Source organism: Eublepharis macularius, chromosome 7 (assembly GCF_028583425.1).
Source record: "Eublepharis macularius isolate TG4126 chromosome 7, MPM_Emac_v1.0, whole genome shotgun sequence".
Classification (NCBI taxonomy): domain Eukaryota; kingdom Metazoa; phylum Chordata; class Lepidosauria; order Squamata; family Eublepharidae; genus Eublepharis; species Eublepharis macularius.
The window spans coordinates 73,504,295-73,529,520 of record NC_072796.1 but is presented as its reverse complement, the minus strand read 5'-3'; the positions used below and the strand labels follow the sequence as shown (position 1 = coordinate 73,529,520).

Below are 25,226 nucleotides of genomic sequence, written 5' to 3'. Positions count from 1 at the left end.
GTTGGACAACTTCAGAGCAGATGTCCTAAGCAGAATTCTAAGTTCCAACCATGAATGGTCTCTGAATGACTGTTATCTGAATCACATTTTCAGACACTGGGGTGTCCCCGAGGTGAACTTACTTGCTATGGCTTCCAACACCAAAGCCATGGTTTTCTGTTCCATGACAATGAGCAACCCCTGATCTCTGGGGGATGCTTTTCAGTACACATGGACATGTAGATGTGCTGATTAAGAGAGATTGAGAACCCTGGGGAGAGCAGGCCCCATTCCCTGAAGGAAAAAAGGGCGTGCAGGCATATATGGAACCAAAGGGGGGGCGGGCTTCACTCTCTGCATAAGTTTCACTTTCCCTTTCTTTTTCTGGTACAGGTTTCCTTTCTAGCTGCCTCAGAGGGCCTGCTAGCATTCTCTTTGTAAGAAATGGCCTCTTCCACAGTTCCCTGTTTGGGGGAGGTGGAAGGCCTGGAGGAAGGACCAGAGGGAGATGTGAAATCTACATCTTTCCAGATGGATTGTCATGATCCCACTAATACCAAAGGTGCAAAATACAACAGGACAACTCAGTTTGTATACTGATAGCTCCCTTTTGGCCAAGACAAATCTGGCTGCTGAGGTTACTAGAGCTGTCTAAACAGATTTAAATTCCATTCCCAGTGGTCCCAGACATTCTCAGCTGTGGGGATCTGTATCATCACAACCCCAGCTCACTACACCTGACAGCTTAGTGCATTCCCCCCAGGTTTTAAATTTTCCCCTGGAGGTACAGAGGATTCTCCTTAATGCCAGGAGACCTTCAACAAGGAGATCCTATAAGGCCAAACGGAATCGATTTGTCCACTGGGCACAAAGTAGAAGCATCTTTGCAGCCAAGTGCTCTTTACATAGTGTTCTTGAATATTTATACACTTTAAAGGTTAATAGCCTAGCCACTACATCTCTGAAAGTGCATTTGGTGGGCATTTTGGCCTTCCATGTACAGGTTGAGGTCAAAATGGTGTTTTCACAGCAGACGTCTTGTCAATTCCTCAAAGGGATGTTTAATCTGCATCCCCCTATGTCATCCTCAGTTCCTCAGTGGTCACAATCGTTAGTTCTGTCACAACTCATGTTACACCGCTTTGAACCCTTGGCAACTTCATTTGAATTGCTGTCTTTGAAAGTGAGTTTCCTAGTGGCCATCACCTCCGCTAGGAGGGTTAGCGAGTTGTCAGCTCTTAGAGTTGTCAGCTCTTCCTTAAAATTCATAGTAACAGAGTGATCTTCAGAACCAGTCTTCAGTTCTTACCAAAGATCCTTTCTCCTTTCCCTGTGTCCCAGGATATCTCACTGCCTATGTTTTTTCCAAACCCACAATACAAAGCAGAAAAGGCACTTCACTCTTTGGATCTTAAAAGAGTATTATCCTCTTATTTGCATAAGACAAAGGAGTTTTGTACTGATCCTCACTTGTCTGTTTTGGGGGTCCAAATAAGGGTAAAAGAGTGTCAGCCAGACAATTTCCAGATGGATTGTTGCTGCTGTTCCATCAGCATACCAGTAAGCTGGTGTTCAGTGTCCTCTGTTTGTTAGATCCCAGGCATCCTCTTCAGCTTTTCTGAGGGGTGCACCAGTATCTCATATCTGTAAGGCAGCAGCTTGGTCTTCTGCAGACACTTTCGTTAAGCATACGTGGTTGATAGCAATACATCACAAGATGTGGCAGTGGCAAAAGCTGCCTTGCAATCTCTAGATAATCTTACATTTAAGAGCAATGCACATAGTCTATAGCACTTTAGGATGTAATGTATAGTTGTTTATATCTCTTGCTTGAAACTTGTTTGTAAGTATACGATTTTGATGTTCTTACTGGTTTTTTCATGATCTTGCATTTGATGTTACTGTGTTATTAAGATTTATTTTTTAATAAATGTACCTTGAGAGATTCACCCTGCCTCCTTATTGTGTGTAGCTTGGTAATCTCCCAATGTCGGATTGCACAGGAGAACGGCGATGAAAACAGGGTAGTAGATACCTGTAACTATTGTTCATTGAGTTCTTCTTTGTAGGCACACATCCCCCCCTCCTGCCTTGCTGCAAACTCTCTGGGTATGTCCAGTTTGGATTGAGACAGCTCAGGAGAACTGAGGGAAGGGGTCGTTTCTCTTGTGTGGTGACGTGCCCGTTTAGGTGGGAAAAATGGGACTCTATGTGACTGGGAAGAAGCAGCCCCTAATGTATCTCTAAAGAAGCTAGAAGACTTTTCTCTGTTGACAGGTCTGTGGGTATGTGCAGTCCCCAATGTGTGCCTGCACAGAAGAACTAGATGAAAAATAGTTACAGGTATCGACAACCCTGTTTTTTCCATGTGGGATTGCACAGCCCCACAAAGATGAAAACATGCTGGCCTTTTCCTCTAACTGATGTTCATTGAATGATGGGCTGTGCAGTTACATATCCCTCCTTTCCTGCCATGTTGTGGTGTCTTGACTCATATATGTTTCTGCTTCTGGGGTGGCTCAGGGAACTGAGGGAAGGAGGTCTACCCACCTTTATAGCCACTGAAAAAAAGGGTATATCTCACAGTTGAAGATTTTAGTTTTTTACTTTCTGTGGTGGCCAGGTACAGTTCTCATATGTGCTTGCACAGCCTGCTACTCAATGCCTGTCAGTTACAGGTATGTGCAACTGTGTTTTACACATTGTGGGTGTTTTATACATTGTGATGCATTGGGCTGGTATAGATCTGGGAGCTATAAATGGCAACCAGTGATATTCTCTTGTTTATCTCTTTTGAGCCTGACTTGTAGTAGGCTGCTTCTGGGTCACAGTCTGGTCTAGTCTTTCAGTTTCTTCACTTTGTTGTTTGGGTACAGTAATCGCAAGACTTACCTGTTACGTCCTTCAGTCACTGTCCAAGAATAGGAATAAATGCATTTGTAACAGACTGCTTGGCTGTAAATGATGGATTATGAAGTGTCCCCAGGGGGGTATCTTGAAACGTGTAGATATGTGTAGTAATTGGTGAATTTGGGTTGTAAAGTCATGTTGTGTTCCCAGAATGAACCTATAATATGAACTGTCCAAGCTCAGTTTGATGGTGGGGCAAAAGCTGTTAAGTATTGGTGGAATTTCTTGAAAGCTTCCTTCCGTGGGTCTAGATGACAAAACTGTCATAGATAAATCTTATGAGCTAAGATAGTTATTAGTGTGTAGGAGCTGAGGGAAAAAAGGAAAGTATTTATCCCAAGAACATTTAGTGGTCATTTTTGAGCATCTTTTATTATCATGGCATAATAGTTGTCTTTGTATAGTTTCCCACTTTATGGCACTTTTCTGGGATTTTGGAGGAGTATTGTTTAATGAAAGAATTCTTAATTATGCGATACCTCAGTAGAAATCGTGTGTCAGATGCATAAGATTTATAGTGTGATAAATGTGAATAAATGGCGTATGTGTATTCAATTGATAGACTGTATACAAAGGATGGAGAAGTATTAGTTGCTCTGCTCTTAAATACAGAAGGGTGGTTGCTTCTGTAGTTTGTTATATAATAAGTATGGCAGAAGAAAGTACAGATAAATCTCTATGGCAGATATATAACATTTTAGCATGAAAGCCATGCATTTTGTGGTGGTGACCTCTCCAGAGTAGTATCACCACTACCATCACCACTTACTGTGGTTTGTTAAGGATGTCAAAACAGAACATCAGTGTTCTTCATGTAAATATTTTAGCTTTAATGTAAATAATCTTTTTTACATTTCATTTACCTTTTATTTAAAACTTGTTAATGCATAATTATGTATGTACATTATATGTGTCGTATTTTATTAAGAATTCTATCACTTTTGTTTCTCAGGATGGATTAGATGCATTAGTGTATGACTTGGATTTTCCCGCCTTAAGGAAAAATAAAAACATAGACACCTTCTTAAACAAATGTAAGTATATTTATATATTTGCTTTCTGGATTTCTGTTGATGGATAATGCCCTAGTTTATAACATAGTTATTCAGCACCCCCCCAGTCCCCCCCAGTCTTTTTTTGTGATAAGTCCTGTTGTCTTTCACTAGATAAGGGAGGGTCTTGCAGAGATAATGTCTGAACTGCTTGTTATTTTGGAACTTTCTGGATCAAATGATAGTTAACAACTTTCACAAAATTCCAAACATTTTTACCAGACAGAATAATTGAAAATGGAAATAAAAAGCCAAGTTAACATTGCTATATTAAAATATTTTTATCGATATTGTCAAGTAAATAAAAATACAATGGTAATAAAATAATAAAAATAAAAATATTTAGATAATATTTCACCACTCAGTTTATAAGTGTTACATTCTTGAGATTACTTATTTTGATAAGCATATATTTAACCATGTGTGAATTCTTCGACAATTCACATCTTATTTCATACATTTTTTTTCAATACAAAATTCAGTACATTGATACAAAAAAGCTTCAGATAATTTTCTCTAGGAAGTAGAGGAGTAAAAAAACCCAGTGGCAGATCTTAAATAAGAATTTTAAAATATAGGTATGCTGGTTCCTTCTTGAAGTTAAAAGCGAAGCAATCTTGAATGGAAGGAAGAGAAGAGAGAGAGAGCTTTGGGTTGCTCTCTGACTAGGAGAGCACTGAGCTCATCTCAGACCCATGCATTACAAACATGTGTCCATCAAGTTGACCATAGGCATTGACATTTTAAAAAACCTTAGACCTCTGCTTTCGAAACTTAAACCAAATTGTGTGTTTCCCCCAAAGCAATGAGCTGATGTCCTGGCTTTCCTTCATCTGCATAGGAATTGATTCAGAAGAGCTCAAGTGGCATTACCTTTGTGTCTCCTGGGACCATCTACTCACAAGCAGCTGCCTCTGTACTAGGGGAATGCTTGATTTGGAGTCCTCAAACATTTTTTGGATTTGCCCTGGTCTGTGGCAGCCATTTTCTGGTGGCACACACTTCTTTTTCTCAAAACTTCAAAAAATGTCCGCAAGTGCAACATGGTTTAGGGCCCCTACTTGAGAAGTTAAGTCTATATTTTTATGTACCATTGCTACATGGTGGGCTGGCTGATCCACACTTCAGGCAGTGAAAGAATTGGAAAAAATGTGCAGAGCTCTTTCTTGGTCTGCTGTTTTTTTATGTAGAAAGGAAGGACTTAAAGTATAGATATTGTGAGAAAATCCTGGAGTTCTTACAGCAATGAGTCATGTGTCACAAAGATGATGGAAAAAAACATAGAATAGTAAACTCAAGTTGTGGATTGTCAGTGGGATGAAAGCTTCATGAATGAGTTGATGCTTTACAGTATAGAATGGGAATATTTTATTTGGATCAGCCAGACCCAGGTTCATCTCTGATTGCCACTGAACTTTTCACTGAATGTATTTCATAGGGTAGTCATGAGAATAAAATGGAGAAAGGAACTATGTACATAACACTTAGCTCCTAGGAGGAAGGGTGGAATAAAAATTCACTGAAATTGTTAAGATATGTGAAGCTTATTTATCAAAACTGTACACAATTTACAATGGGGGCATAAGGACAGGTGAATTGTGGTGAGGTTTAAGCTTAGGGTCATTTTATAGTTGTGGCAACTCTGGAGTAGGTTAGACTGAGAAAGTGACTGACCCAGGGTTATATGGCAAACTTGATGGCTAGTCAAGATTGAATATGATGATCCATGTAGGTGTATTGGCAAAGCTGAGTATATTAAATTGTGTCCCCATTGGGGTGCAGATATATTGTCTAGATCTAAAACACAATTAAACTAAAGAAATGGAGTGACAGGCTGAATTTAATTGCAATACCGAAGTGGGGAGAACTGTTGTAAGGCAGTATTTATAGGCATCTATAGCATCTTTGTTTCCCCCTTGTTTAGTTTGCACAAGGTGTTCCCCACCACCAGCTATTTTCTGCTCCTCTGGACTTTTAGCAGCTTGGGTTGGAATTTTAAATCATACTCAGCTGCAGTTTGTAAGCTGGAAACATAAATGCAATCCAAGTAGGTAAGTGCACAGGTCAGCTTTACCAGCCTTGTGTATAACTAGGTTGCAGGTTAAGTTTTGGGATTTGAAATTGTAGTGGAGAGCAAGGCTAATTTAAGATCAAAGTTCAAGACTATCATGCTGTTTGACATGTAGTTTAGCAGATACAGAAATACAATTAATTGTTTAGGTGGGTAGCTCTGTTGGTCTGCAGTAGAACAGCAGGATTTCAGTTGAGTGGCACCTTAGAGACAAACAAGATTTTTGGAGGGTAAGCTTTCAGAAGAAGAGAACTGACTCTCTAAAGCTTACACTCTGAAAATCTTGTTGGTCTCTAAGGTGCCACTGGACTCAAATCCTACAATTAATTGTGGTATCTTGGCTTTAACTTTTGAGGTACTCTAAGAGAGTTTGAACATATAGTTTAAGAAGGCCTATAATAAAATTGCTTGAAAAGCTTTATATAAAAGATGATAATGCATGGATTTACAAAGGTTTGGAGCATGCCTCCATCAGTGTTCTTCACAAGTTTTCTTCAAGATTATACTGTTATGGGAGAAAAGGTACTTGTTATCTCTCTGAGGAAAATTACCAAATGTCACTTTTGGGGAAAGTCTTTAACTGCGAACTTAAAAAAACCAAATGCAGAGAGACAGAAATTACATATAGGAGCACAGTACTGGAGATTCTCAACATGGCCTCATCTGCGCATACTTAAATCTGTGGATTGGGGCCATGTATAGAGAAATAAAACATTTCTCTTTCACTGCTCTTATGAATCTTTCTCCCATTTGTAGCTGTTCCATAGTGGCAAACATAAAGTCCCAGTTCAAATTGTCAAACGCTTTTTCAGCATCTACAAAGAAGAAACCAACCTCCTTGTCACAACGCCTATCATAATATTCAATAGCATTTATAACTGTCCTTAGATTGTCTCTGATTTGTCTGTTTGGTAAAAAACCTGCTTGTTCTTCCCCAATAACTTCGGATAACCATCCCTTTAGTCTCTCTGCCAAGACCTTCGCAAAGATCTTGTAGTCATTGTTAAGTAAGGAAATAGGTCTATAGTTTTTAACATTAGTCAAATCCTGTCCTTCTTTAGGGATCAATGATATATTAGCTTCACTCCAAGTATCTGGAATTCTTTGATCTCTCAAAGCACCATTGATCACTTCTTTTAAAAATGATGCCAGCTCATTGACCATTACCTTGTAAAATTTACCTGTAAGTCCGTCAGGTCCCGGCACCTTCCCCAAATTTGTTGACTGTATTGCTTTCCTTATCTCTTCCTCTGTTACTTCACTGTTCAATTTAGCTCTCCAATCATCCGAGATTACTGGAAGCTTAATTTTCCCCAAATATGTCGCTATTGAATCTTTATTCACTTCTTTTTTGTCATACAATTTAGCATAAAATTTGTAGAAAGCTCTACTAATAGCAGTCTGTTCCAGATGCACTTTATTGTCCTCACATATTTTGTTAATTGTCTTTTTCTCCTTTCTCTTCTTCAGTTGCCATGCCAAATATTTCCCAGGTTTATTTGCACCTTCAAACGACTTTTGATTCATTCTTTTAAGATTCCATTCCAATTCTTTATTATTCATTGCCGTCAAATGCTCTTGAAGGATTTTAATATCTTGATAGATTTTCTTTTTCCCTGGTCTTTTCTTTAATTGTATTTCTTTTGCTTTTATTTTTTCCATAATCTCCTGTCTCTTCTCCTCTCTTTTCTTTCGAGCTCTTCCATTTAAGTCCATTAGTATGCCTCTAATTACTGCTTTATATGTATCCCATACCTTATTGGTTGGTACTTCTCGATTCATATTGTGCTGTATGAAGAACTTAGTTTCCCTTCTCAACATCTCCATATTTTCTCCCTCTTGTAACAAATCCTCATTTATTCTCCATCCTTTCCTCTTAGTTCTTTTTCCAAACTTCCACATTACTGGGTTATGATCTGATTTGTCTCCTTCAATTCCTTTAACATTTCACAAAATTTTTTATCCAGGTTCTCAATAGCCCTTTGCCACTCTTTTTTCGACATCGTGGGGCTTGATTTACCTCGCTCCCATGAGTCTGCACGTTTCCTTAACTCCGTGGCGTTTAAATTTGTGTCCCTTTAAATTAATTTAAATGTCCCGATTCTTTAAAAAAAAAAAAGATGTTTAAAAAATCCAAAATGTCGGGCGTCTTTTCTCTATGGTTTTTCTATAGTCTTTTTGTAATCCAAGATGTCCTACTTCCTCTCCTGTTAAAGTCAAAGTCCTTCCCTTTTCAAAAATGGCGATTCCCTTCTTCCTGTCCTCCAATAAGGGCCGTCTCTCTCCAGCAGCTCTATCACTATGACGCACTTCCTGTTTCCCGTCTCTCTACTGCAGCTCTCGCGATGATAGAAATTTTCTCACAGCCTGCTATCACTTTCTGACCACAGGTATGAAAAACAATTGTCTAATTTCTTTAATAACTTCATTTAACTTAGTCCTTTTTCTAAGCTATTTCTTGCCGAGTCTTCCCCTCATTATATTCCATCTGTTGCAGTTTAAGATTTCACTTTAAAAATTCGTTACTTTAAGCAATCCATCCCGATTCGAGAGATAGTGATCTTTACCTTTTCAAGCGTCTTTCTGGGTTGTAATCACTGCTTCGATCTCAAATTCTTTTCCTCCTTCTTTTCCCCTGTTGAAGCTTGGGCATGTAGGTCTTATGCCAGCCGCACTGGCCCCGGTTCTGCCGCAGAGATTTTAGCCGACCTGTCTTAGGGTGGGACCTCAAGGGACGAGAGAGAGTCCTTAGCGCAGAACCCCCCCTCGCCCGAGATCGACGCGCCCTGAGGTTCTTGAGCGTTCTTTGCCTGTTCTCCGCCTGAGAGCAGGTGGCCGCGGGCTAGTTGTGCCCCGCCGGCCGCTGAAACGGCAGCCCGGTTAGCTCTGCACTTAGAGCTGCGTTAGACCTCCATGGATCCCAAACCGGAAGTCGCAGAAATAAAACATTTCTACACACTTGGGGAATTCCCAGATTTGCAGAAAAATCCAAACACTTTTTAAAAATCAAAGATTTCTGAAAAAAACATTAGCCGGTGAGCAATGTCTATGCTTGCACAGATGTAACTCAGCCACTGTCTCTGAATAATCTGGCTGGCAATTTAGGAAGGGAGGCAAGCAAAGAGGAGGTGAAAGGAGAAGCTAACCAAGATAGTAGTGAGGGATGAGGGAGACCATGGTGGCTGTAGAGGTATTGAGGAAGGGAGGGATGAGAAGTGGAGTGGGAGTGCTGGTGGCTATGACAGCACCTACAGGCAGTGAGGAAAGGAGTAGCCAGCAGTGGTGCAGATGAGTGAGGCAGCAGGGAAGAGAGAAGACAGCAAGGGAGGTAAGGTGGAGGAGAGGTAAGAAGCAGCAGTAGTGGAGCAAGGGGGAAAGGGCAGTGGGGTGGCAGAAAGAAACAAAAGGAGAAAGCAGAAACCAGTAGGGAGGAGGAGCCACTGTGAACATGAGTCAGACAGGTAGTGAGACTACAGACAAGCCAGCAGATTAGCAGGCTAGCAAGCAAGTGAGCAGGCATGACAGTAACCAAAGATAGTATAGTTGGGTGAGTACAGGAGCCAGAAGTCAAAGGAGAAAAATCAAGAGAGAAAGAGGGTCCAGTGTGGGAAAAGGCCTAGTAGATGGTGAGGGGCAGTAGAAGTTAGAGAAGCAGGGGGCCAAAAAAGAGGGAAAGTATCCACAGCAGGGCAGCAGAAGCAAACAAAGATGGGGGATGACAAAAAAGGGAGGGAGAAGGCTTCTGGGAAGGGGTAGGAGAGGATTCCCTCTACCTACAAGTTTCATGGGTTGTATCTTGTTGTATCTAATATTTTAGACAGCCCTAGTTATGGATCCTTAAATCCATGGATCTGGACCATGAACTGACAAGACTGATCTTTCTACAAACTTGAGAAAAGCCCCAAGTTTGCAGAAAATCTAATCTTAAAATAAGTTGGGGTTTAATACCCAAGCTGTTCCTGTAGCTTTAAGAAATGAGTCCCTCTGAGGTCTCAGTGGCCATTTAGGGTATTTGTAGGCCACCACAATAGCTTTGCAAGCTTTCAGCCATGGTTTTTGTCAGTAAAAGTCATATATTCAACATTTTGTGAGTGGAAAGTTGTCCACAAAGTCCATCCTAAACACATTAGGGCATTAGAAAGAACATGAAAGGGAAAATCAATAAGCACTGTAACAGATGATTAGGTAGAACATATGCCAAAAATTAGGAAAAGTGTGAATGAGCAGCAGGATGGTTAGTAGAATTAAGAATATATAAAAGGTTGGAAGGATTCCTTTTACAGATAGCAGTTTTGTCCAAATGAGGAAAACTTAAAACACCACTAACTATGGGACACTGTTAATCAACAGAATGATAATCATAGATTTTGTTAAAATTTTGCATAGTTATTATATACATGCTGAAATGTACAGCCAAATTAAAAGCAAATTCTTTCACTTGGGCATGAACATACCCCTTTCCCTTAAAATGTATCTTTATTCTTGTTGCTGTAGGATGAGATTTACTTACAAATAGTTATTAAGACAATTTAAGGTGTTCAAAAAGCTTGAAATCTCTTTTAAAAAGATAGGGTATACCAAAATAAACAGAAATTCAGCAGTAATTTACAGGAGATTTTCAGTTTTTCACTTCTGTTCCCTTAATCTCCTGTGTGCAAGTAGACCCAGTAATGAGTAGAGGTGTGCAGCAAAAAAAAATTCAGGTTTCTGAATTTCTGAAAAAAAATTGTAAATAAGAGATTCTCCCTGTGAGGTAGAGGACATCTTGATGGGTGATTCCCACCCTCTAGTCAGGGAGGCAGGAACAAGTTTTCTACTTTCTGTCTTCCTAGTGGAAGTCACCCTTTCTTTCAGTTTCATTCCTGCCTCAACAGGGAGATCAGCTTCATCCGTGCGCTGCCTTGCCTTTCTACTGTTTTTCTTCCTTTCCTTTGCTTCTGCTTTTCAGAACCTGATGCTTGCCTTGTTTACTCCTTTCTACTCTACCTCCTTCCTATTCTCTTTCTCCCTGCGCGCCTGCTAGAAGGCTTGCAAGGGAAGCTTTCTCCTTCCTTCCTTTTGCTGTGGCAGCCATTTCATGGCAAGACAGAATCAGAAGCCCCCCTCACTGCTGCTTCCTGGCAACAACCCAAGAGACAGTGGGGCAAACCGTGACGAAGCCGCAGCTGTGGTCACTCATATTGCGAAGAAACCAGAAGCGCAAAAGGCACTATTCCTCCCTGGGCAAAGGAAACACGGCAGCCATTTCTGGCCTCGCAAATGAGAGCAACATTGCCCACCAACTGGGAGGCGGCTATGGAGTGGATTTCTCCACACCCCTAAGCCAGTCTAATGGCATAAGACCCAGTGCGGGGCAGCCAAGCTGGTCTGAGATTCAACAATCATTTGTGCTTCCACAGCCCATGGCGAATGAAGGAGGGCTACTCGTGAGTAATGCGATGGGATTGGGACGTGGTAGTACCTCAGGAATGCCTAAATGTCATTAGACAGATTATTTTTTTTTAAAAAAGCCATTTTATCTTATCTCAGAAAGCCACAGCAGCCATTTCTGGCCTTGCCAAAGCTGGCAACCTTGCCAACAGACCAGGAGGGGTCTGTGGAGTGGTTTCCCACATCCAAATCAATCAGTAGGCACAAGACCCAGTGAGAGCACCAAATAGCAATGGCCCAGTGCTCCTGATGGTCTATTTGTAAGTAAAGCAATTGGGTCAGGCACTGCAATGCTATTCCCAGATTTCCTTAACTTGTTTACATAAAGTGAGACTGCCAATTTTTGTCAGAGTGCTGAGGGAAGAGACAGGCCTCCCTCTGGTCCTTCCTCCATGCCTTCCACCTCCCCCAAACAGGGAACTGTGGAAGAGGCCATTTCTTACAAAGAGAATGCTAGCAGGCCCTCTGAGGCAGCTAGAAAGGAAACCTGTACCAGAAAAAGAAAGGGAAAGGGAAACTTATGCAGAGAGTGAAGCCCCCCCCCCGTTGGTTCCATATATGCCTGCACGCCCTTTTTTCCTCCAGGGAATGGGGCCTGCTCTCCCCAGGGTTCTCAATCTCTCTTAATCAGCACAGAGTAACTTTGTAGAAACAAAGAAAAGAGCACAAGGCCTAGCAGGCCTTCAGCCAGCTAATGCAGACAAGAGTAAACCCTGGACTGGAGTGAAACTGCTCCAGTTTTTAGTATCCTGGGACCAACATAAAACATGAAACAGACTCCACAGCATTTCAATTGCCTATGCTGAGAGAGTTCTTGCTGCAATTGTGTTCATCCTGTCTCTGGCATCTTCCTGTATGACATCATTTTTAACAAGAGACAGTTTGGTGTTACAGCTGGAGTGTTGGGCTGGGATCTAGGAGATCCAGATTCTCATGCCATTCTCCTTGGGAGACCTGCCGGTGGCCTTGGGCCTGTGGCATTCTGTAGGCCTGGCTCACCTTTGGGTTTGTTGTGTGGCTAGAATGGAAAGATATGAAATGTTGTATACACCTTGGAGCCCCCACTGGGGCTGAAAGCTGGGATTAGATAAACACAACCATCTTTATACTCAGAAAGGTGCCCCGGAGCAAGAAGTCCTTGATGAACAGACTTTCATTGAATTGGCTACTGGCACGGCCTTTGCTGTAACCCTTAGCAAATATATTCTTAGTTTCAGTGGTCATTATTATTGCTGTTGACGATCTACAGAGTAAACCTCACCTCATCTCTTATTTCACTCTCTGTAGACAGCAAATGCTATAAACTGTTAGTCTATGTGAGAACCAGAATTCTCTGTTGCAATTTTTCCTTTAAGCTACTGATGAACAGGTCATTATGATCTCTCTGCCATCCCCTTGAAGGGAGCATGAAATGTGTTTAACCCTATCCTAGGGCATAAAGGGTATGGGTCAAAGTGCTTTGAATTGAGGCCATTGATCATCTCTAATAGCAGATTGCATCCTTGTAGGAAAAGATAAAAGCCCAGTGGCTCCCTAAGAACTAACGTTTATTTGCTATGTGTTTTTTGTGAGTTCAGTTTACCTTTTCAGATGTCTGCGTGTTTCATAGTGACTGTTGCTGTGACCTTACAGAGACTCTGAATTCTTTGGTCCAAATAGACAGCATTCTTGTTACATGTAAGTGCATCCCTCCTTTCTCATGCCTCCACTCCTCCAGGACAAGAGGAAAGGGCGTGTATACTGTATTCTTCATAGTGCCAAAAAAGAACGGAGATTGGAGGGTGAAAACTAGGCTTAAAATATTCAAGAAGTTCATAAGACTTAGGCATCTCAGTTTGGAGACAATGAGATCCATCACAGAATCCCTACTAACGGAGGGCCCATAGCACAGTGGCGGATCACCTGCCTTGCATACAGAAGGACCCAAATTCAGATCCTGGCGTCAGTTGTTCATGGATCTCAGGGCTGACCTACACCAAAGGAGTACCTTACTGTACTAGATCTAATGGATCTTGTCCAGACACCATAGACTCCTCTATTTCTGCATGATGGGGCTCCATGTACAGTTCAGAGTACTTCCATTTGGCCTCTCTAGGGCACCGAGGGCCTTCACAAAGAATTTGATCAACGCGGTGTAAAGCTAAGGGAGGAAAAGCATTAATCTACACACTTACCTGGATGACTTGCTGATCAGGTAAGCTCTGCATGCCTACAAGCTTACAGTTCCTGATCAACTTACAGACAAGTTCTTTATAATCCAAACAGTGACTAGAATATCTGGAAGCCCTATTAGAACAACACACAATTGTTTGTTCCTAATTGAAGCAGTGGCAAAGAAGAGATAGGGGATGTCACAAGGGATCGCCAAAGCCAGATATTTATCGATGACATTTGCAAAACTGATGAGTCTACTGATTAGGAGTATCGACACCATCCAGTGAAGTCGACTACATACAAGACCCTTACAGACTTCTGAGACCCTTCCAACTACAAATTATGAACAAGAAAGGTCTTTGCATTCAGTTCCCCTTCACAGTAAAAATAAATATAATAATAATAATAATGTAATAAATAAATAAAGCCTCATATGGTGGATGACTATGACCAGCCTTCTGCAAAGAAAGCAATAGTGCATTCTAGTAATGGAACAGGTTCTACAGACAGCAGCCTGTCCGGATGGGGAGCTGCACTAGAAGATCCACCAGTGCAAGGTCAGTAGTCCAGCAGTGAGATGAGACCCTCTGTCAACCTACTGGAACTTTGGGCAATTTATCTAGACCTACTACACTTCAGACCACAAATACTAGACAAACGCGTTCTAATCAGAACAGAGGGCATGTCGACCAATTTCACCAGGTGTTTCCATCCCAAGGCCAAAGTAACCGAAACGTTGACATCACAGTGGCCAAGCATTCTGCTGTTTGCCTTCCAACCACTCCAATTCTCTTGAAGCCAATAGGAAGATAAGAGAACAAAAACAAAAAGCGGAAATTATATTGGTAGCACCCTACTGCCCTCAGCTTCCACAGCTCTCTGCTCTTCAACAGCTGTCAACACTTCTACCACTGACTTCTCCAATATCTCTGGATATGCTCCAGCGATGCCAAGTTATGTGTCCACATCTGGAATAGCTGCATTTAACTGCATGGAGAGTGAGTGAGACTCTCTTGGCTAGGTTACTCTCAAGAAGTAACCAACATGCGACTGGCCTCTAGGAGACAGTCCACTAACAGGATATATATAAAGCATCATAAAAAGCCTTCAGAGGAGATGCAAAAGAAAAAGAGGTTAATGTCATGATGAAACCCCAAACCAGATCCATTCTATACTTCCTACAGTTGGTCATGCAAGTAGTCTCAGAGCCTCATTCTTAAGACGTCAGGTCACAGTCTTAACAACAGTACTGCCACTGTACTAGAGTCTGAGTCTGTCCAGACACCTCATGTATGTAGCTCACTTTGAAGGATCCGCCACAGGTTCACCAATTTCTGAGTTGAAAAATGCATACAGTTCTGTATGATGTTATTGGACACCTCTTTGAGAGCTTGTCAAGGAAATTACTCTTCTGTGCTTGAGGACCTTATCCCTCTCCGGAATACATCTGCAAGAAGGGTATTGGAACTGGGTATACTGTTAATTAGCTTGAGCTACATATCTCACACAAGGACAAAATGGTCCTGAGAACAGATCCTACCTTCATACCAAAAGTGATCTCTCCCACAGATCACTGGAATTATGTCTACTATCAGTTGACCAAATCCTTTTCATCCCAAAGAAGAAATGTGGCATACTCTGGACATAAGACTTATTCTAAAAGCATTTCTTTATAGAGCAGAGCAAATCTGGAAAACCACTTCCTTATGTATCTGTTTATCCTCATCAAATAAAGGAATGAGGATGTCTAAATCTGCCATTAGCAGTAACTTCAAGGCATGCATTATCGAAGCACACAAAATTCAAAAACTAGACACACCAGCTATGATTACTACTCACTCAATATGAAGTGCTGCACCAGTACAGCATTTGTCAGACATGCTACCGTTAAAAGATTTGCAAGGCAGCTATTTGGTCATCTGTATCTACCTTTGTTAAACACTATACGTTGAACACTTACGACTCAGCTGATGCAGCGTTCGGCAGAAGAGTATTACAACATATGACCAGATGACAATGACCCACCCAGAAAATAGGGACACTGCTCTGGGAGGTCCCATCAAGATGTCCTCCGCCTCAGAGGGAGAACGGACCATTGGATACTCACTGTGAAGGGTCCTTCTCCTCTGAGGAAAGGAGGACATCTTGTCCCTCCCGAAGTCATTCTCTTTTTACTCTCTTCTGCCTGACAAATTTACTTCCTGTCCTGATGTTTCCCCTTAACATGTTTGTTCTCACCTTTCTCCTTGTTATCCACTTCTAGAGTGTTGTATTCATAATTATGACGCTATAACTGCTTTCGGAGTTGCCAAAACTGAAAGAAAGGGTGACTCCCACTAGGAAGATAGGAAGTAGAAAACTTGTTCCTGCCTCCCTGACGAGGGTGGGAATCACCCATCAAGATGTCCTCCTTTCCTCAGAGGAGAAGGACCCTTCACGGTGAGTATCCAATGGTCCGTTTCCGAAGCTGCAAGCCGCTTCGGGAATAGCTTATTTAACCTGCTTTGGTGTGCTCTGTAAAGATTTGGAGTACACCGACAAACTTCCCTGCCCTGCTGCTTATTTCACCTGTGTGCAGCACCACAGAAAGGGGCATTTTAACCCCACTGGCTTGACTCAGCTGGGTGCCAGGGAACTCCTCACCAGGCAGCTGATTAGGGGGTCTTCCATACCGCTGCACAGCACCATGGAAAGCAACGTTTTAACCCCTGAATCAGCTCCTTAGCGGGGGAGTTCTCCGCCTGGCAACTGTGTTAAGCTGGCGGGGTTAAAATGCCCTTTTTGGTGGTCCTGTGTTGTGCCAAGGAATGGGACTTTTTAACTCTTGAATCAGCTGCTTGGCAGGGAGTTCCCTGGCAGACAGCTGAGTTATGCCAGCGGGGTTAAAATGCCCCTTTCTGTAGCACTGCTCAGTGGCACGGAAAGGGGCATTTTAACCCCCAAATCAGCTGCTTGGTGGGGAGTTCCGCTCCAGGCAGCTGAGTCAACCCGGTGGGGTTTTGTAGTATAATAGCATAGTACCTGAGCTTCTCAAAGGTGTTTGAATAAAGTGAAGCATGTTGATGCCAAAAACCGATTAAGTGAATGTTAAAATGTAACATTTATTGAAGAGATTTTAAAAGGAAAATATTGTAGTACAATAAATAAAGTGAAAAATACGTACAACCGTGTTTTTTTCTAATGAAGGACCTCTTTGTAGACCAATTGGTGGTTTTACCCTCAGGTGCTAGGATCACCAGGATGCTGGGTGAGCTCACGCTGGAGCAGGCCATGTAGAACTGTCCTTGTGAGAACGGACCTTTGGACAGTTACCATGAAGGGTCCTTCTTCTCTGAGGAAAGGAGGACATCTTCGGTGATTCCCACCGTCCAGTCAGGGAGGCAGGAAATAATTTTCTTCTTCTTCCTGTGTGGCGTGTGGGATACCCTCTCTTCTGTTCAGGTGACTCCACAAAGCAGTAATATTGAATTTATCATTCAGCAACTATCAGTACTGAGAGAAAAACACCTGTTGCGTTAATATGTACTGTAAATAAAGCATAACCCAGAGGAGGTAGAAGAATGAGGCAGCAAGGGTAAAGATTGATGAAGACCCGGGGAGGGTAAGATGCCCTCCTTTCCTCAGAAGAGAAGGACCCTTCATGGTAAGTGTCCAAAGGTCCTTTCTCCCTCTGAGGCGGAGGACATCTTGGGTGCTCCCAAAGCAGTTTCCACTTTCTGGGTGGGATGTGGTCTTTGTCCAAAATCATGTGCTGCAGTACTTTTCTACTACAGTCAGTGTCCGCTGAATTATATAGATTTGATTTGTAGCATCTTACCAAGGTCGAGACTGACAAGCTTGTTGCTGCCTTGCAGTCTTTTTCTACAGAAGCGTTCCTGTATAATGCTGCACTGGTAGTAGCACTCCTCAAAGATTGAGCTGGTATTCCGCAAGGAACCTCTACGAAGAGTTTTAGGAGTTTCGATAGTGTATGTTTTGCTATTAGCACCTACAGCTGCTGAAGGCATTTTCTTCCTCAAATTGAGGGGAGATATATTTAAGAACGTGTTCAATCTTAACTTTCTGCGTAAAATCATGGGGGTTCCTGTGTGTGTTTCATATGTTGCCTTATGCTTAGAGTGTGGTCAGAATCTGTTGGTCACCAAGGCATGGCTTCACACTATCAAATATTGGTTGAGACTCCATTTTAATTCTGATTCCCCTAGTTATACGTATCATTTATTATCTGAATTTGCCAACTCTAGTTGGTCAGCCTGTATTGAAGCTAAAATAAGTTCCTTGAACTTATCTATAGAATCTTTATCCCTGCTATCTGAGTCTGAGGCCTTCTCAAAAATAAAATCCAGTCTTTTGGGATTAGAGTTACAAACTCTCTATAGTTCTGCTAATAGAACTTGTTCTCCCCTAAACTTGGGGTTTTTCCCTAATGTAAGTTTCCCAGCAGTATACCTTTACCAACTCCTGGTTCCCAATTTACGTAGAGCCTTTTCTCTGGCCAGATTTAATGTTCTTACTTCAGCCATTTTATCTGGCAGATTTCAGGGGATTCCTTATTATAGCAGGTGTTGTCCTTGTTTGATGGACTGTGTTGAAACTGTTTCCCATGTTCTTCTCCAGTGCCCTTTTTATCTGGCGCCGCGCCAGGATCTTCTACATCCTATATTAGCCCAACTTTCAGAGTTTTCTGATGATTTTAAGGTTCAGTTCCTGCTTGACAACCCAGATGGGGAAATAACTGAAATAGCTACTACAGTGCCATGGCTATACGCCCTGACAAGTAATATTCTGTACTGGTTTTGCTGCACTGTTGCCATGCTCCTATCTGTATTTTAATCTCATTTTGTATGGAGTCTCTGTATTTAAAATTTTATATTTTATATATGCCAATAAAGCCTTGCTTGACTTGACTTGATTCTTTTGGCAAATGGCTTCATTCAAAGACAGAGAAATGCCTTTTACCACAGGGTTTTAGATAACTGGGCACAGAAAAGGCCTAATTTTTGCAAGGCAAAATTAGAAAAGCCATGAGGGGCAGGAATCAATCTTGTAGAAAGTGGTCTTCACGATTCGGTTTCGTTTTCCCGGCCATGTCGGACGCTCCTCTCAGCAGGTCCGGGAGGAAACGTCCGAGCAGCCTGACCGGGCAGTTGACTCGCGAGGGTTAACCCCCAGGACTTCCAGTGAGGGAGCTAGGGTCCGGAGCGCGGCTGGAAGAACCCCCTGAAAGCAATGCAGGGGGTAAATTGCCTGTTTGCTTCAACGGAGGCCGGCAGACTTGCGCAGCACATCGCGTGCAGCCGGGCCATGGAGAACGGCAATAAGCAGATTTAAGGTGAAAACCTGTAAGTAAGTGAATCCCTTCTGATTTCTAAGCGTATGCGAAGGATTGGTGGGAGTTGAAGCTAAGAAGGTGCGGATTTCTTCCCCTTCACGGAGTTTCGGAACTTAGCTGGGGCCCCCCTCCTAAGATGGCAACGAGAAAGCAGAGCCCTGCAATGAGTAAATCGGTGATGGCGATGTTACAGGGGAAGGGGGAAACTTTGGAAGAGATGGTCAGATGAGCAGTCTTTGAAGCTGTGCAGCCCTTTGTAGCGAAGATAAACGAAATGGGGCAAAAGGTTGATTCAGTGGAAAGCGAAGTGAAAACCATTAAAGAAACAGCGTCTCGAGCAGAGCAGTTTGCACGCGAAAACGTAGTACTCATGAAAGCAACAAGTAAAGAAGTGAAGCTCTTGGAGAATCAAATAATAGGATTGCAAATGGACCGTGCCCAAACGGTACTGCGTCTTCAAAATGTAAAAGAGGAGCAAAGTGAAAATTTAAAAGAGTTGGTGTCGGGACTTTTGGTGTCATTCGCAAAGGCAACTAAAGAAGAGTTAAAAAGCGATATTTTGGAAGTCCGTCGGACATCTTCAAAGTTTGTAATGAAGCGTCAGCTGCCTCGTGAGATTATTATTGACTTTTCATCTAAGAAGACTCGGGACACCATCTTATATAATTCGTATAATGTGGACTTGGACTATTTGGGCAACAAGGTTAAAATACTGAAGGATGTTCCATTTCTGGCTCGTAAAAGAAGATTTAAGTATAAAAGACTTGCGGCTTTCCTGAGGAAATGTGATGTAAAATACAAATGGTTGTTTCCGGAAGGCGTCTGGTTCAGATATAAGGATCAAATCAACAAGATTACATCGGAAGTACAGCTGACAGACTTTTTGTTCAACCATCAGGAGTTTCAGCAAGAAGAAAGTTCAAAGTCTGAAGGGGAAAGTGGGGGGGAGGAGAGAACGAGCGCAGCTGCTGCAGCTGCGCAGAGAGAACTCAGACTGAGACGCGGGGGGGGGGGGGGGGAGAAGAAGACCTGATCCTGAATATAGTCTGTATTGTATAAGATCTACCAATCTGATAGCATATTAGAAAGTTAACTTTAAAGAAAAATTGCAGCATGAAGGGAATACAAGACATGTAGAGTAGTGTGCGTTTTTTGTTCATATGTTGCTCTTCCCTTTTCCCCAGTCCCCCCTTTTTCCCTTATATCTTTGTAGTCTTTTGTAGTTTTCTTTGTTAGATATTAAAAATAAAAAATTTAAAAAAGAAAGAAAAAAAAGAAAGAAAGTGGTCTTCGCAACTCCCATAATCCTGCTTACATCCATTGTAGGAAGCAATACAAAGCTATCGACACAAACTTGACAGTACTGAGGCCTCTATTGATCTGCATTTAAGCTAGGGTCCATGACAGATTGGATCTGAGAGATTTTATCCACATTGAATCTTGCAAAAGTATCACAGCTTACTTCTAAATCTAAGTCAACTGAATCTTGCCCAGGCACCATGAAGCATCAGTTTTGAATAACTGGAAAAAAATCAGAAATATTGAGGAGTGCTCCTATGAAATATTTCCTCTTTAGGAATGAGTGAAATGGTTTTTAACCATTCAATCATTGAGAATGTGTGACATGAAGATTTTTATGTAAGACAATCTGTAGCATTAGGTAATGTTAATTCTTGCATATACTGAAGTAATTTCAAAGATATATTTGTTTAAACGTGATTAAATTAGCCCACAATTAATATGCTATGCATAAAATGATACACTATACAGGTTTTATGCAATATAAGCTGGGTATCCCAATATACCTCTAGCCCAACTGTGACTGGACAGGATTATCTGACCAAACACTGGCTGCTTCCACACACATTGGATAATCCACTTTCAATACTCTTTAGTGAACATTTGGAACCGCTTTCCCATGTGAGGAACAAAAAATCCACTTCCAAAGGATTACTAAAGTGCATTGAAAGTGCATTATTCAATGTGTGTGGAAATGGACACTTACTTCTGCTAACTACTTGGAAGTTACTCGTGAAGTTACTCATGATCTTCTACATCCTATAATTAGCTCAACTTTCAGAGTTTTCTGATGATTTTAAGGTTCATTTTCTGCTTGACAACCCAGATGGGGAAATAACTGAAATAGTAGCAAAGTTTCTCTACAGTGCCATGGCTATATGCCCTGACAAGTAATATTCTATACTGGTTTTGCTGCACTGTTGTCCTGCTCCTATCTGTAATTTTAATCTCATTCTGTATGGACTAATTTCTGTATTTAATATCTTATATTTTATATATGCCAATAAAGGCTTGCTTGCTAATAATATTTAAGAACAGTAAGTCTGTTCTGTTGTGTCATAGCATCTCCCTAGTCTATTTAGGGTACAAGTAGAAATGTGTTAGCCGTATCTCTTGCACCCTATGGAATTTGGAATACGCTTTTGGAAGACAGTACGAGGTATTACCTTAAGTTCAGGTCTGACTAATTCTTCTGGCAGACGTGAACATAATGAGGAAGATGGTCTTCATTCTCAGCCTTCTCAGGGGAACGTCCTTGACCGGTTCAAATGGATGTTTGGTCAGGGCTGTGTAAAATGCCCACTGAGTGAGGGCTTTCCAATAGGAGTTGTAAATTCTGAGCATGAACTGTTTTTTGAATGCTAGGAGAGCGTTGTCCACCTCTCAGGAATATCCCCATCTTAGGAAGGTGTTTCTTTCTATTTCTCCCTCTGAGTTGGAGGACATCCTGGGTGTTCCCCTCTGTCCAATCAGGGAGGCAGGAAAGTTGATCTTTCTTCCCCTTCCTGTGGCTGTATGTGGGAACACCCCCTGTCCTTCCAGTTTCTTTCCTGCCTCAGGGGAGAGCAGTTCGCTTTAGGCTAGCTCTGCACTGCCTTTTCTAATTTCTACCCCGTATCTTCTATTTCACATCCTTTCTTCCTCTTACCTTTTTCTCCTTTATTCCTACTTTCTATTTTCCTTTTCTCTGCCTCCCTTCTCCTATACCCTTCCTGCCTGGGACGGCCAAGGAGAAGATTGGAGGCTGAAGATCCAGAATGGCCTCTGCGGCTTCGTCAGACTCGGAGGAGAGCTTTATGGAGAGGGCGAGCCCCCCCTCAGGAGCTGTCTTACCGATGGCGGGGGTGTGCTCAGCTGGCGCTGGCTTGCCTTGCGAGGCTGAGCGGCTCCCCGGTGAGAAGATGGCTCCCAGTGAAGATCAGCCCTCAAAGAAACGGCCCCGTCTCCAGCAGAGGGTGCCGCAGAGCTCTACACTCTGACACCAAGAGGCCCTGAGCAACAGCGACAGAGCAAGCTTATTTTTTGCGGCAAACGACGACGCGGCTAGCGTTTTCCCGCCTAAGCCAACCGACGCACTTCTCAACCTCCCAGCGGGAGAAATGGTACAAAATTGCGGTTTTGAAGCCCAGAACAACGAAGTAAGTGCCGCCTATCTCTCTATGCCCCCAGAAGTGATGGATTTTTTACGACAAACTATGAGGGAGGAGATCATGGCCTTACGTAAGTCTGAAGAAGCCCAGTCTTCCCAGCCTTCTTGCTCCAGGGGATGTCAGGATCCCCAAGGGAGACCCAGCCTTGCTGCGCCTTGGCCCACCAAGGCAGCTAGAAAGACTCAGTCCAATGCAACTGTGGGGGGAAGTGGCTGGATTGAGGAAGTCCCTTTCCCTAGTGAGGACTCTGATGGTGGGGATTTCCTCTCTGAGGAAGAGCAGGAGGATGAGTCTTCTAATACTGACATTCAAACAGGCTGTTCCAGGCGGATGATTATCAATATCTTCTTGCAAAGACCCTGTCTGCCCTCGAACTCCAAGAGTCGTCCAGGGGGGAAGAAGAATCATCTCCTAAGGACCCCAGTACCAGACCCAAGGGGAATAAAGAGTTCTTCCCTAGGTCAGAGGAGAAATCCAAGGTTTTCCCCTTCCCTGAATTCTGTGAAAGACAGTTAAAAGCTGAGTGGGCCACTCCAGCCTCTTGCAAGCATTTCTCTAATAATGTTAAGAAATTGTATTCTCTTCCCAATTTTGCCACCGAGCTATTGCAGGTTCCTGCTGTGGACGCATCGGTAGCCGCCTTGCAGTCTCACTGCCTTCTGTCACAGAAGATGGACAAGGGGCAATTAAAGACAGTCTGGATAAGAAGGGTGACATAGCCCTGAAGCAAACTCACAAAGCGCTCGCCATGGCAATTAAAGCGTCGGCCGTTGCATCTACTGTTTCACGAGCGTCAGTGGTCTGGACCAGAAGACTGATTCAATTGTTGCCAGGCAACAACAAACGTCTCCTGGAGGGAGAGAATAAGATGTTGAAGGCCAGCACCTTCACGGCAGACGCCACTCTAGATGTGATGTCCTTCTGTTCCAGAGCTATGGCATCTACCACAGTCACCAGACGCCTGTTATGGCTCAGAGTGTGGCAGGCCGACATCCAATCCAAGGTCATATTGTCATCCTACCCATTCCAGGGGAAAAAGCTGTCTGGAGATCTACTAGACAAAATACTTGTGGAGACAAAGGACAAAAAGAAAGCCTTACCTCGACATCTCAGAGGGAACGAGAGACGCTCCTTTCGCTTCCAGTCGTTCAGGATGAGCCATACCTTGCCCAGACAACGACAAGAGACCAAGAGAAACTGGTCCTTTCCTAGATCGCAGTCCCGCAGAGTTGCCTTTTCTTCCAGACCTCACAAACCCTCGGGACCCCGCAGCTTCAGGTCGGACGTGGAGGACAAGGGTCAGAAGCCCTGACTCGAAGGAGGCCCCAGTGGGAGGGAGACTGCTTCTGTTTCGCCAGCAGTGGGAGACTTCCCAGGCGGATGCCTGGGCCAAGGAAGTGGTGTCGTCTGGCTACTTAATAGAATTTTCCTCTCTTCCACCCGAGCGATTCCTTTTATCTCCGCTCAAGAAAGACCCGAGCAGAAGAGCGATCACGATCCAAGCTTTGTTGAAGGCTTTCACGGCTGGAGAACGATGGTTGTTGTGGGTTTTCCGGGCTGTATTGCCGTGGTCTTGGCATTGTAGTTCCTGACGTTTCGCCAGCAGCTGTGGCTGACATCTTCAGAGGCGTAGCACCAAAAGACAGAGATATCTGTCTTTTGGTGCTACACCTCTGAAGATGCCAGCCACAGCTGCTGGCGAAACGTCAGGAACTACAATGCCAAGACCATGGCAATACAGCCCGGAAAACCCACAACAACCAACGATCCAAGCTGTTCGTCACTTATTGGACATCAGAGCCGTGGAGCCTGTACCACAACACGAGAGGGGAACCGGGGTATACTCCATCTTTTTCACGGTCCCCAAATGGAATGGAGACTGGAGATCCATCCTGGATTTAAAGTTTGTGAACCAGTTCATCAGACTGCGACATTTCAGGATGGAGACCCTGTGCTCCATCGCGGAGGCGTTGAGACAGGGAGAGTGCCTGACGTCTGTGGACCTGACGGAGGCTTATCTCCATGTACCCATTGCTCCACCTCATCGACGCTTCCTAAGGTTCTGCGTCAAGGGAATGCATTTCCAGTTTCGCGCTGTGCCCTTCGGCTTAGCAACAGCGCCAAGGGTTTTCACAAAACTGCTAGTTGTTCCAATTGTCCGGCTGCGAGAGATGGGTCTACATCTACACTCCTATCTAGACGACATCCTAATACGGTCAAGCTCTCGAGAAGTGTTAATCAAGGACATGCTCCTAACAATACAGATACTGGAACAGCACGGCTTCCTGATCAACAGAGCCAAGTGCTCCCTGGAACCGTCTCAAAGTCTAGAACCCCTGGGACTGATAATCAACACGCGAGACTGTTCCTTTTTCCTCCCGGAGGAGAAGATCAAGAAGACCAAGCAGTGGGCGACGACCATCATCAAGCAACACCGGTCCTGCATCATGGAGCTGACCAAAGTGCTAGGTCTTCTCGTGGCCAATTCGGAAGCTATTTTCTGGGGACGCTTTCATCCCAGACCTCTACAAGCTCTGCTGCGGCCCTACCAGCACCATATTGCTCAAAAAAGAACCATCAAAATACAAGTGCTTTTATCGGTCAAGAACAGTCTTCTCTGGTGGACCATCGTTTCCAACCTCAGACAAGGCAAGGGTTTCCTGACTCCTCAGCCCATCCAGGTATTCACGGACGCGAGCCTCTCAGGATGGGGTGCATCATTGAATGGCCTACCAGGACAGGGCTGGTGGTCACCAGCAGAACGGAACCTTCCTATCAATGTGCTAGAGTTGAGGACAATCCGTCTGGCTCTCATTCACTTCTGGGAACAACTGGCTCTCCATCAATGT

At 43.2% G+C, this 25,226-nt stretch overlaps 1 protein-coding gene across 3 annotated transcripts in view; it reads left to right on the top strand.

The window, feature by feature from the left end:
- Window positions 1-25,226, top strand: part of ROCK1 (Rho associated coiled-coil containing protein kinase 1) — a 277,707-nt gene that overhangs the window by 39,976 nt on the left and 212,505 nt on the right. For all 3 annotated transcript variants that reach the window (XM_054984452.1, XM_054984451.1, XM_054984450.1), the window contains exon 2: window positions 3,842-3,923. In XM_054984452.1, the coding sequence (XP_054840427.1) occupies window positions 3,842-3,923 (82 nt within the window). The remainder of the gene's footprint in view (window positions 1-3,841; window positions 3,924-25,226) is intronic.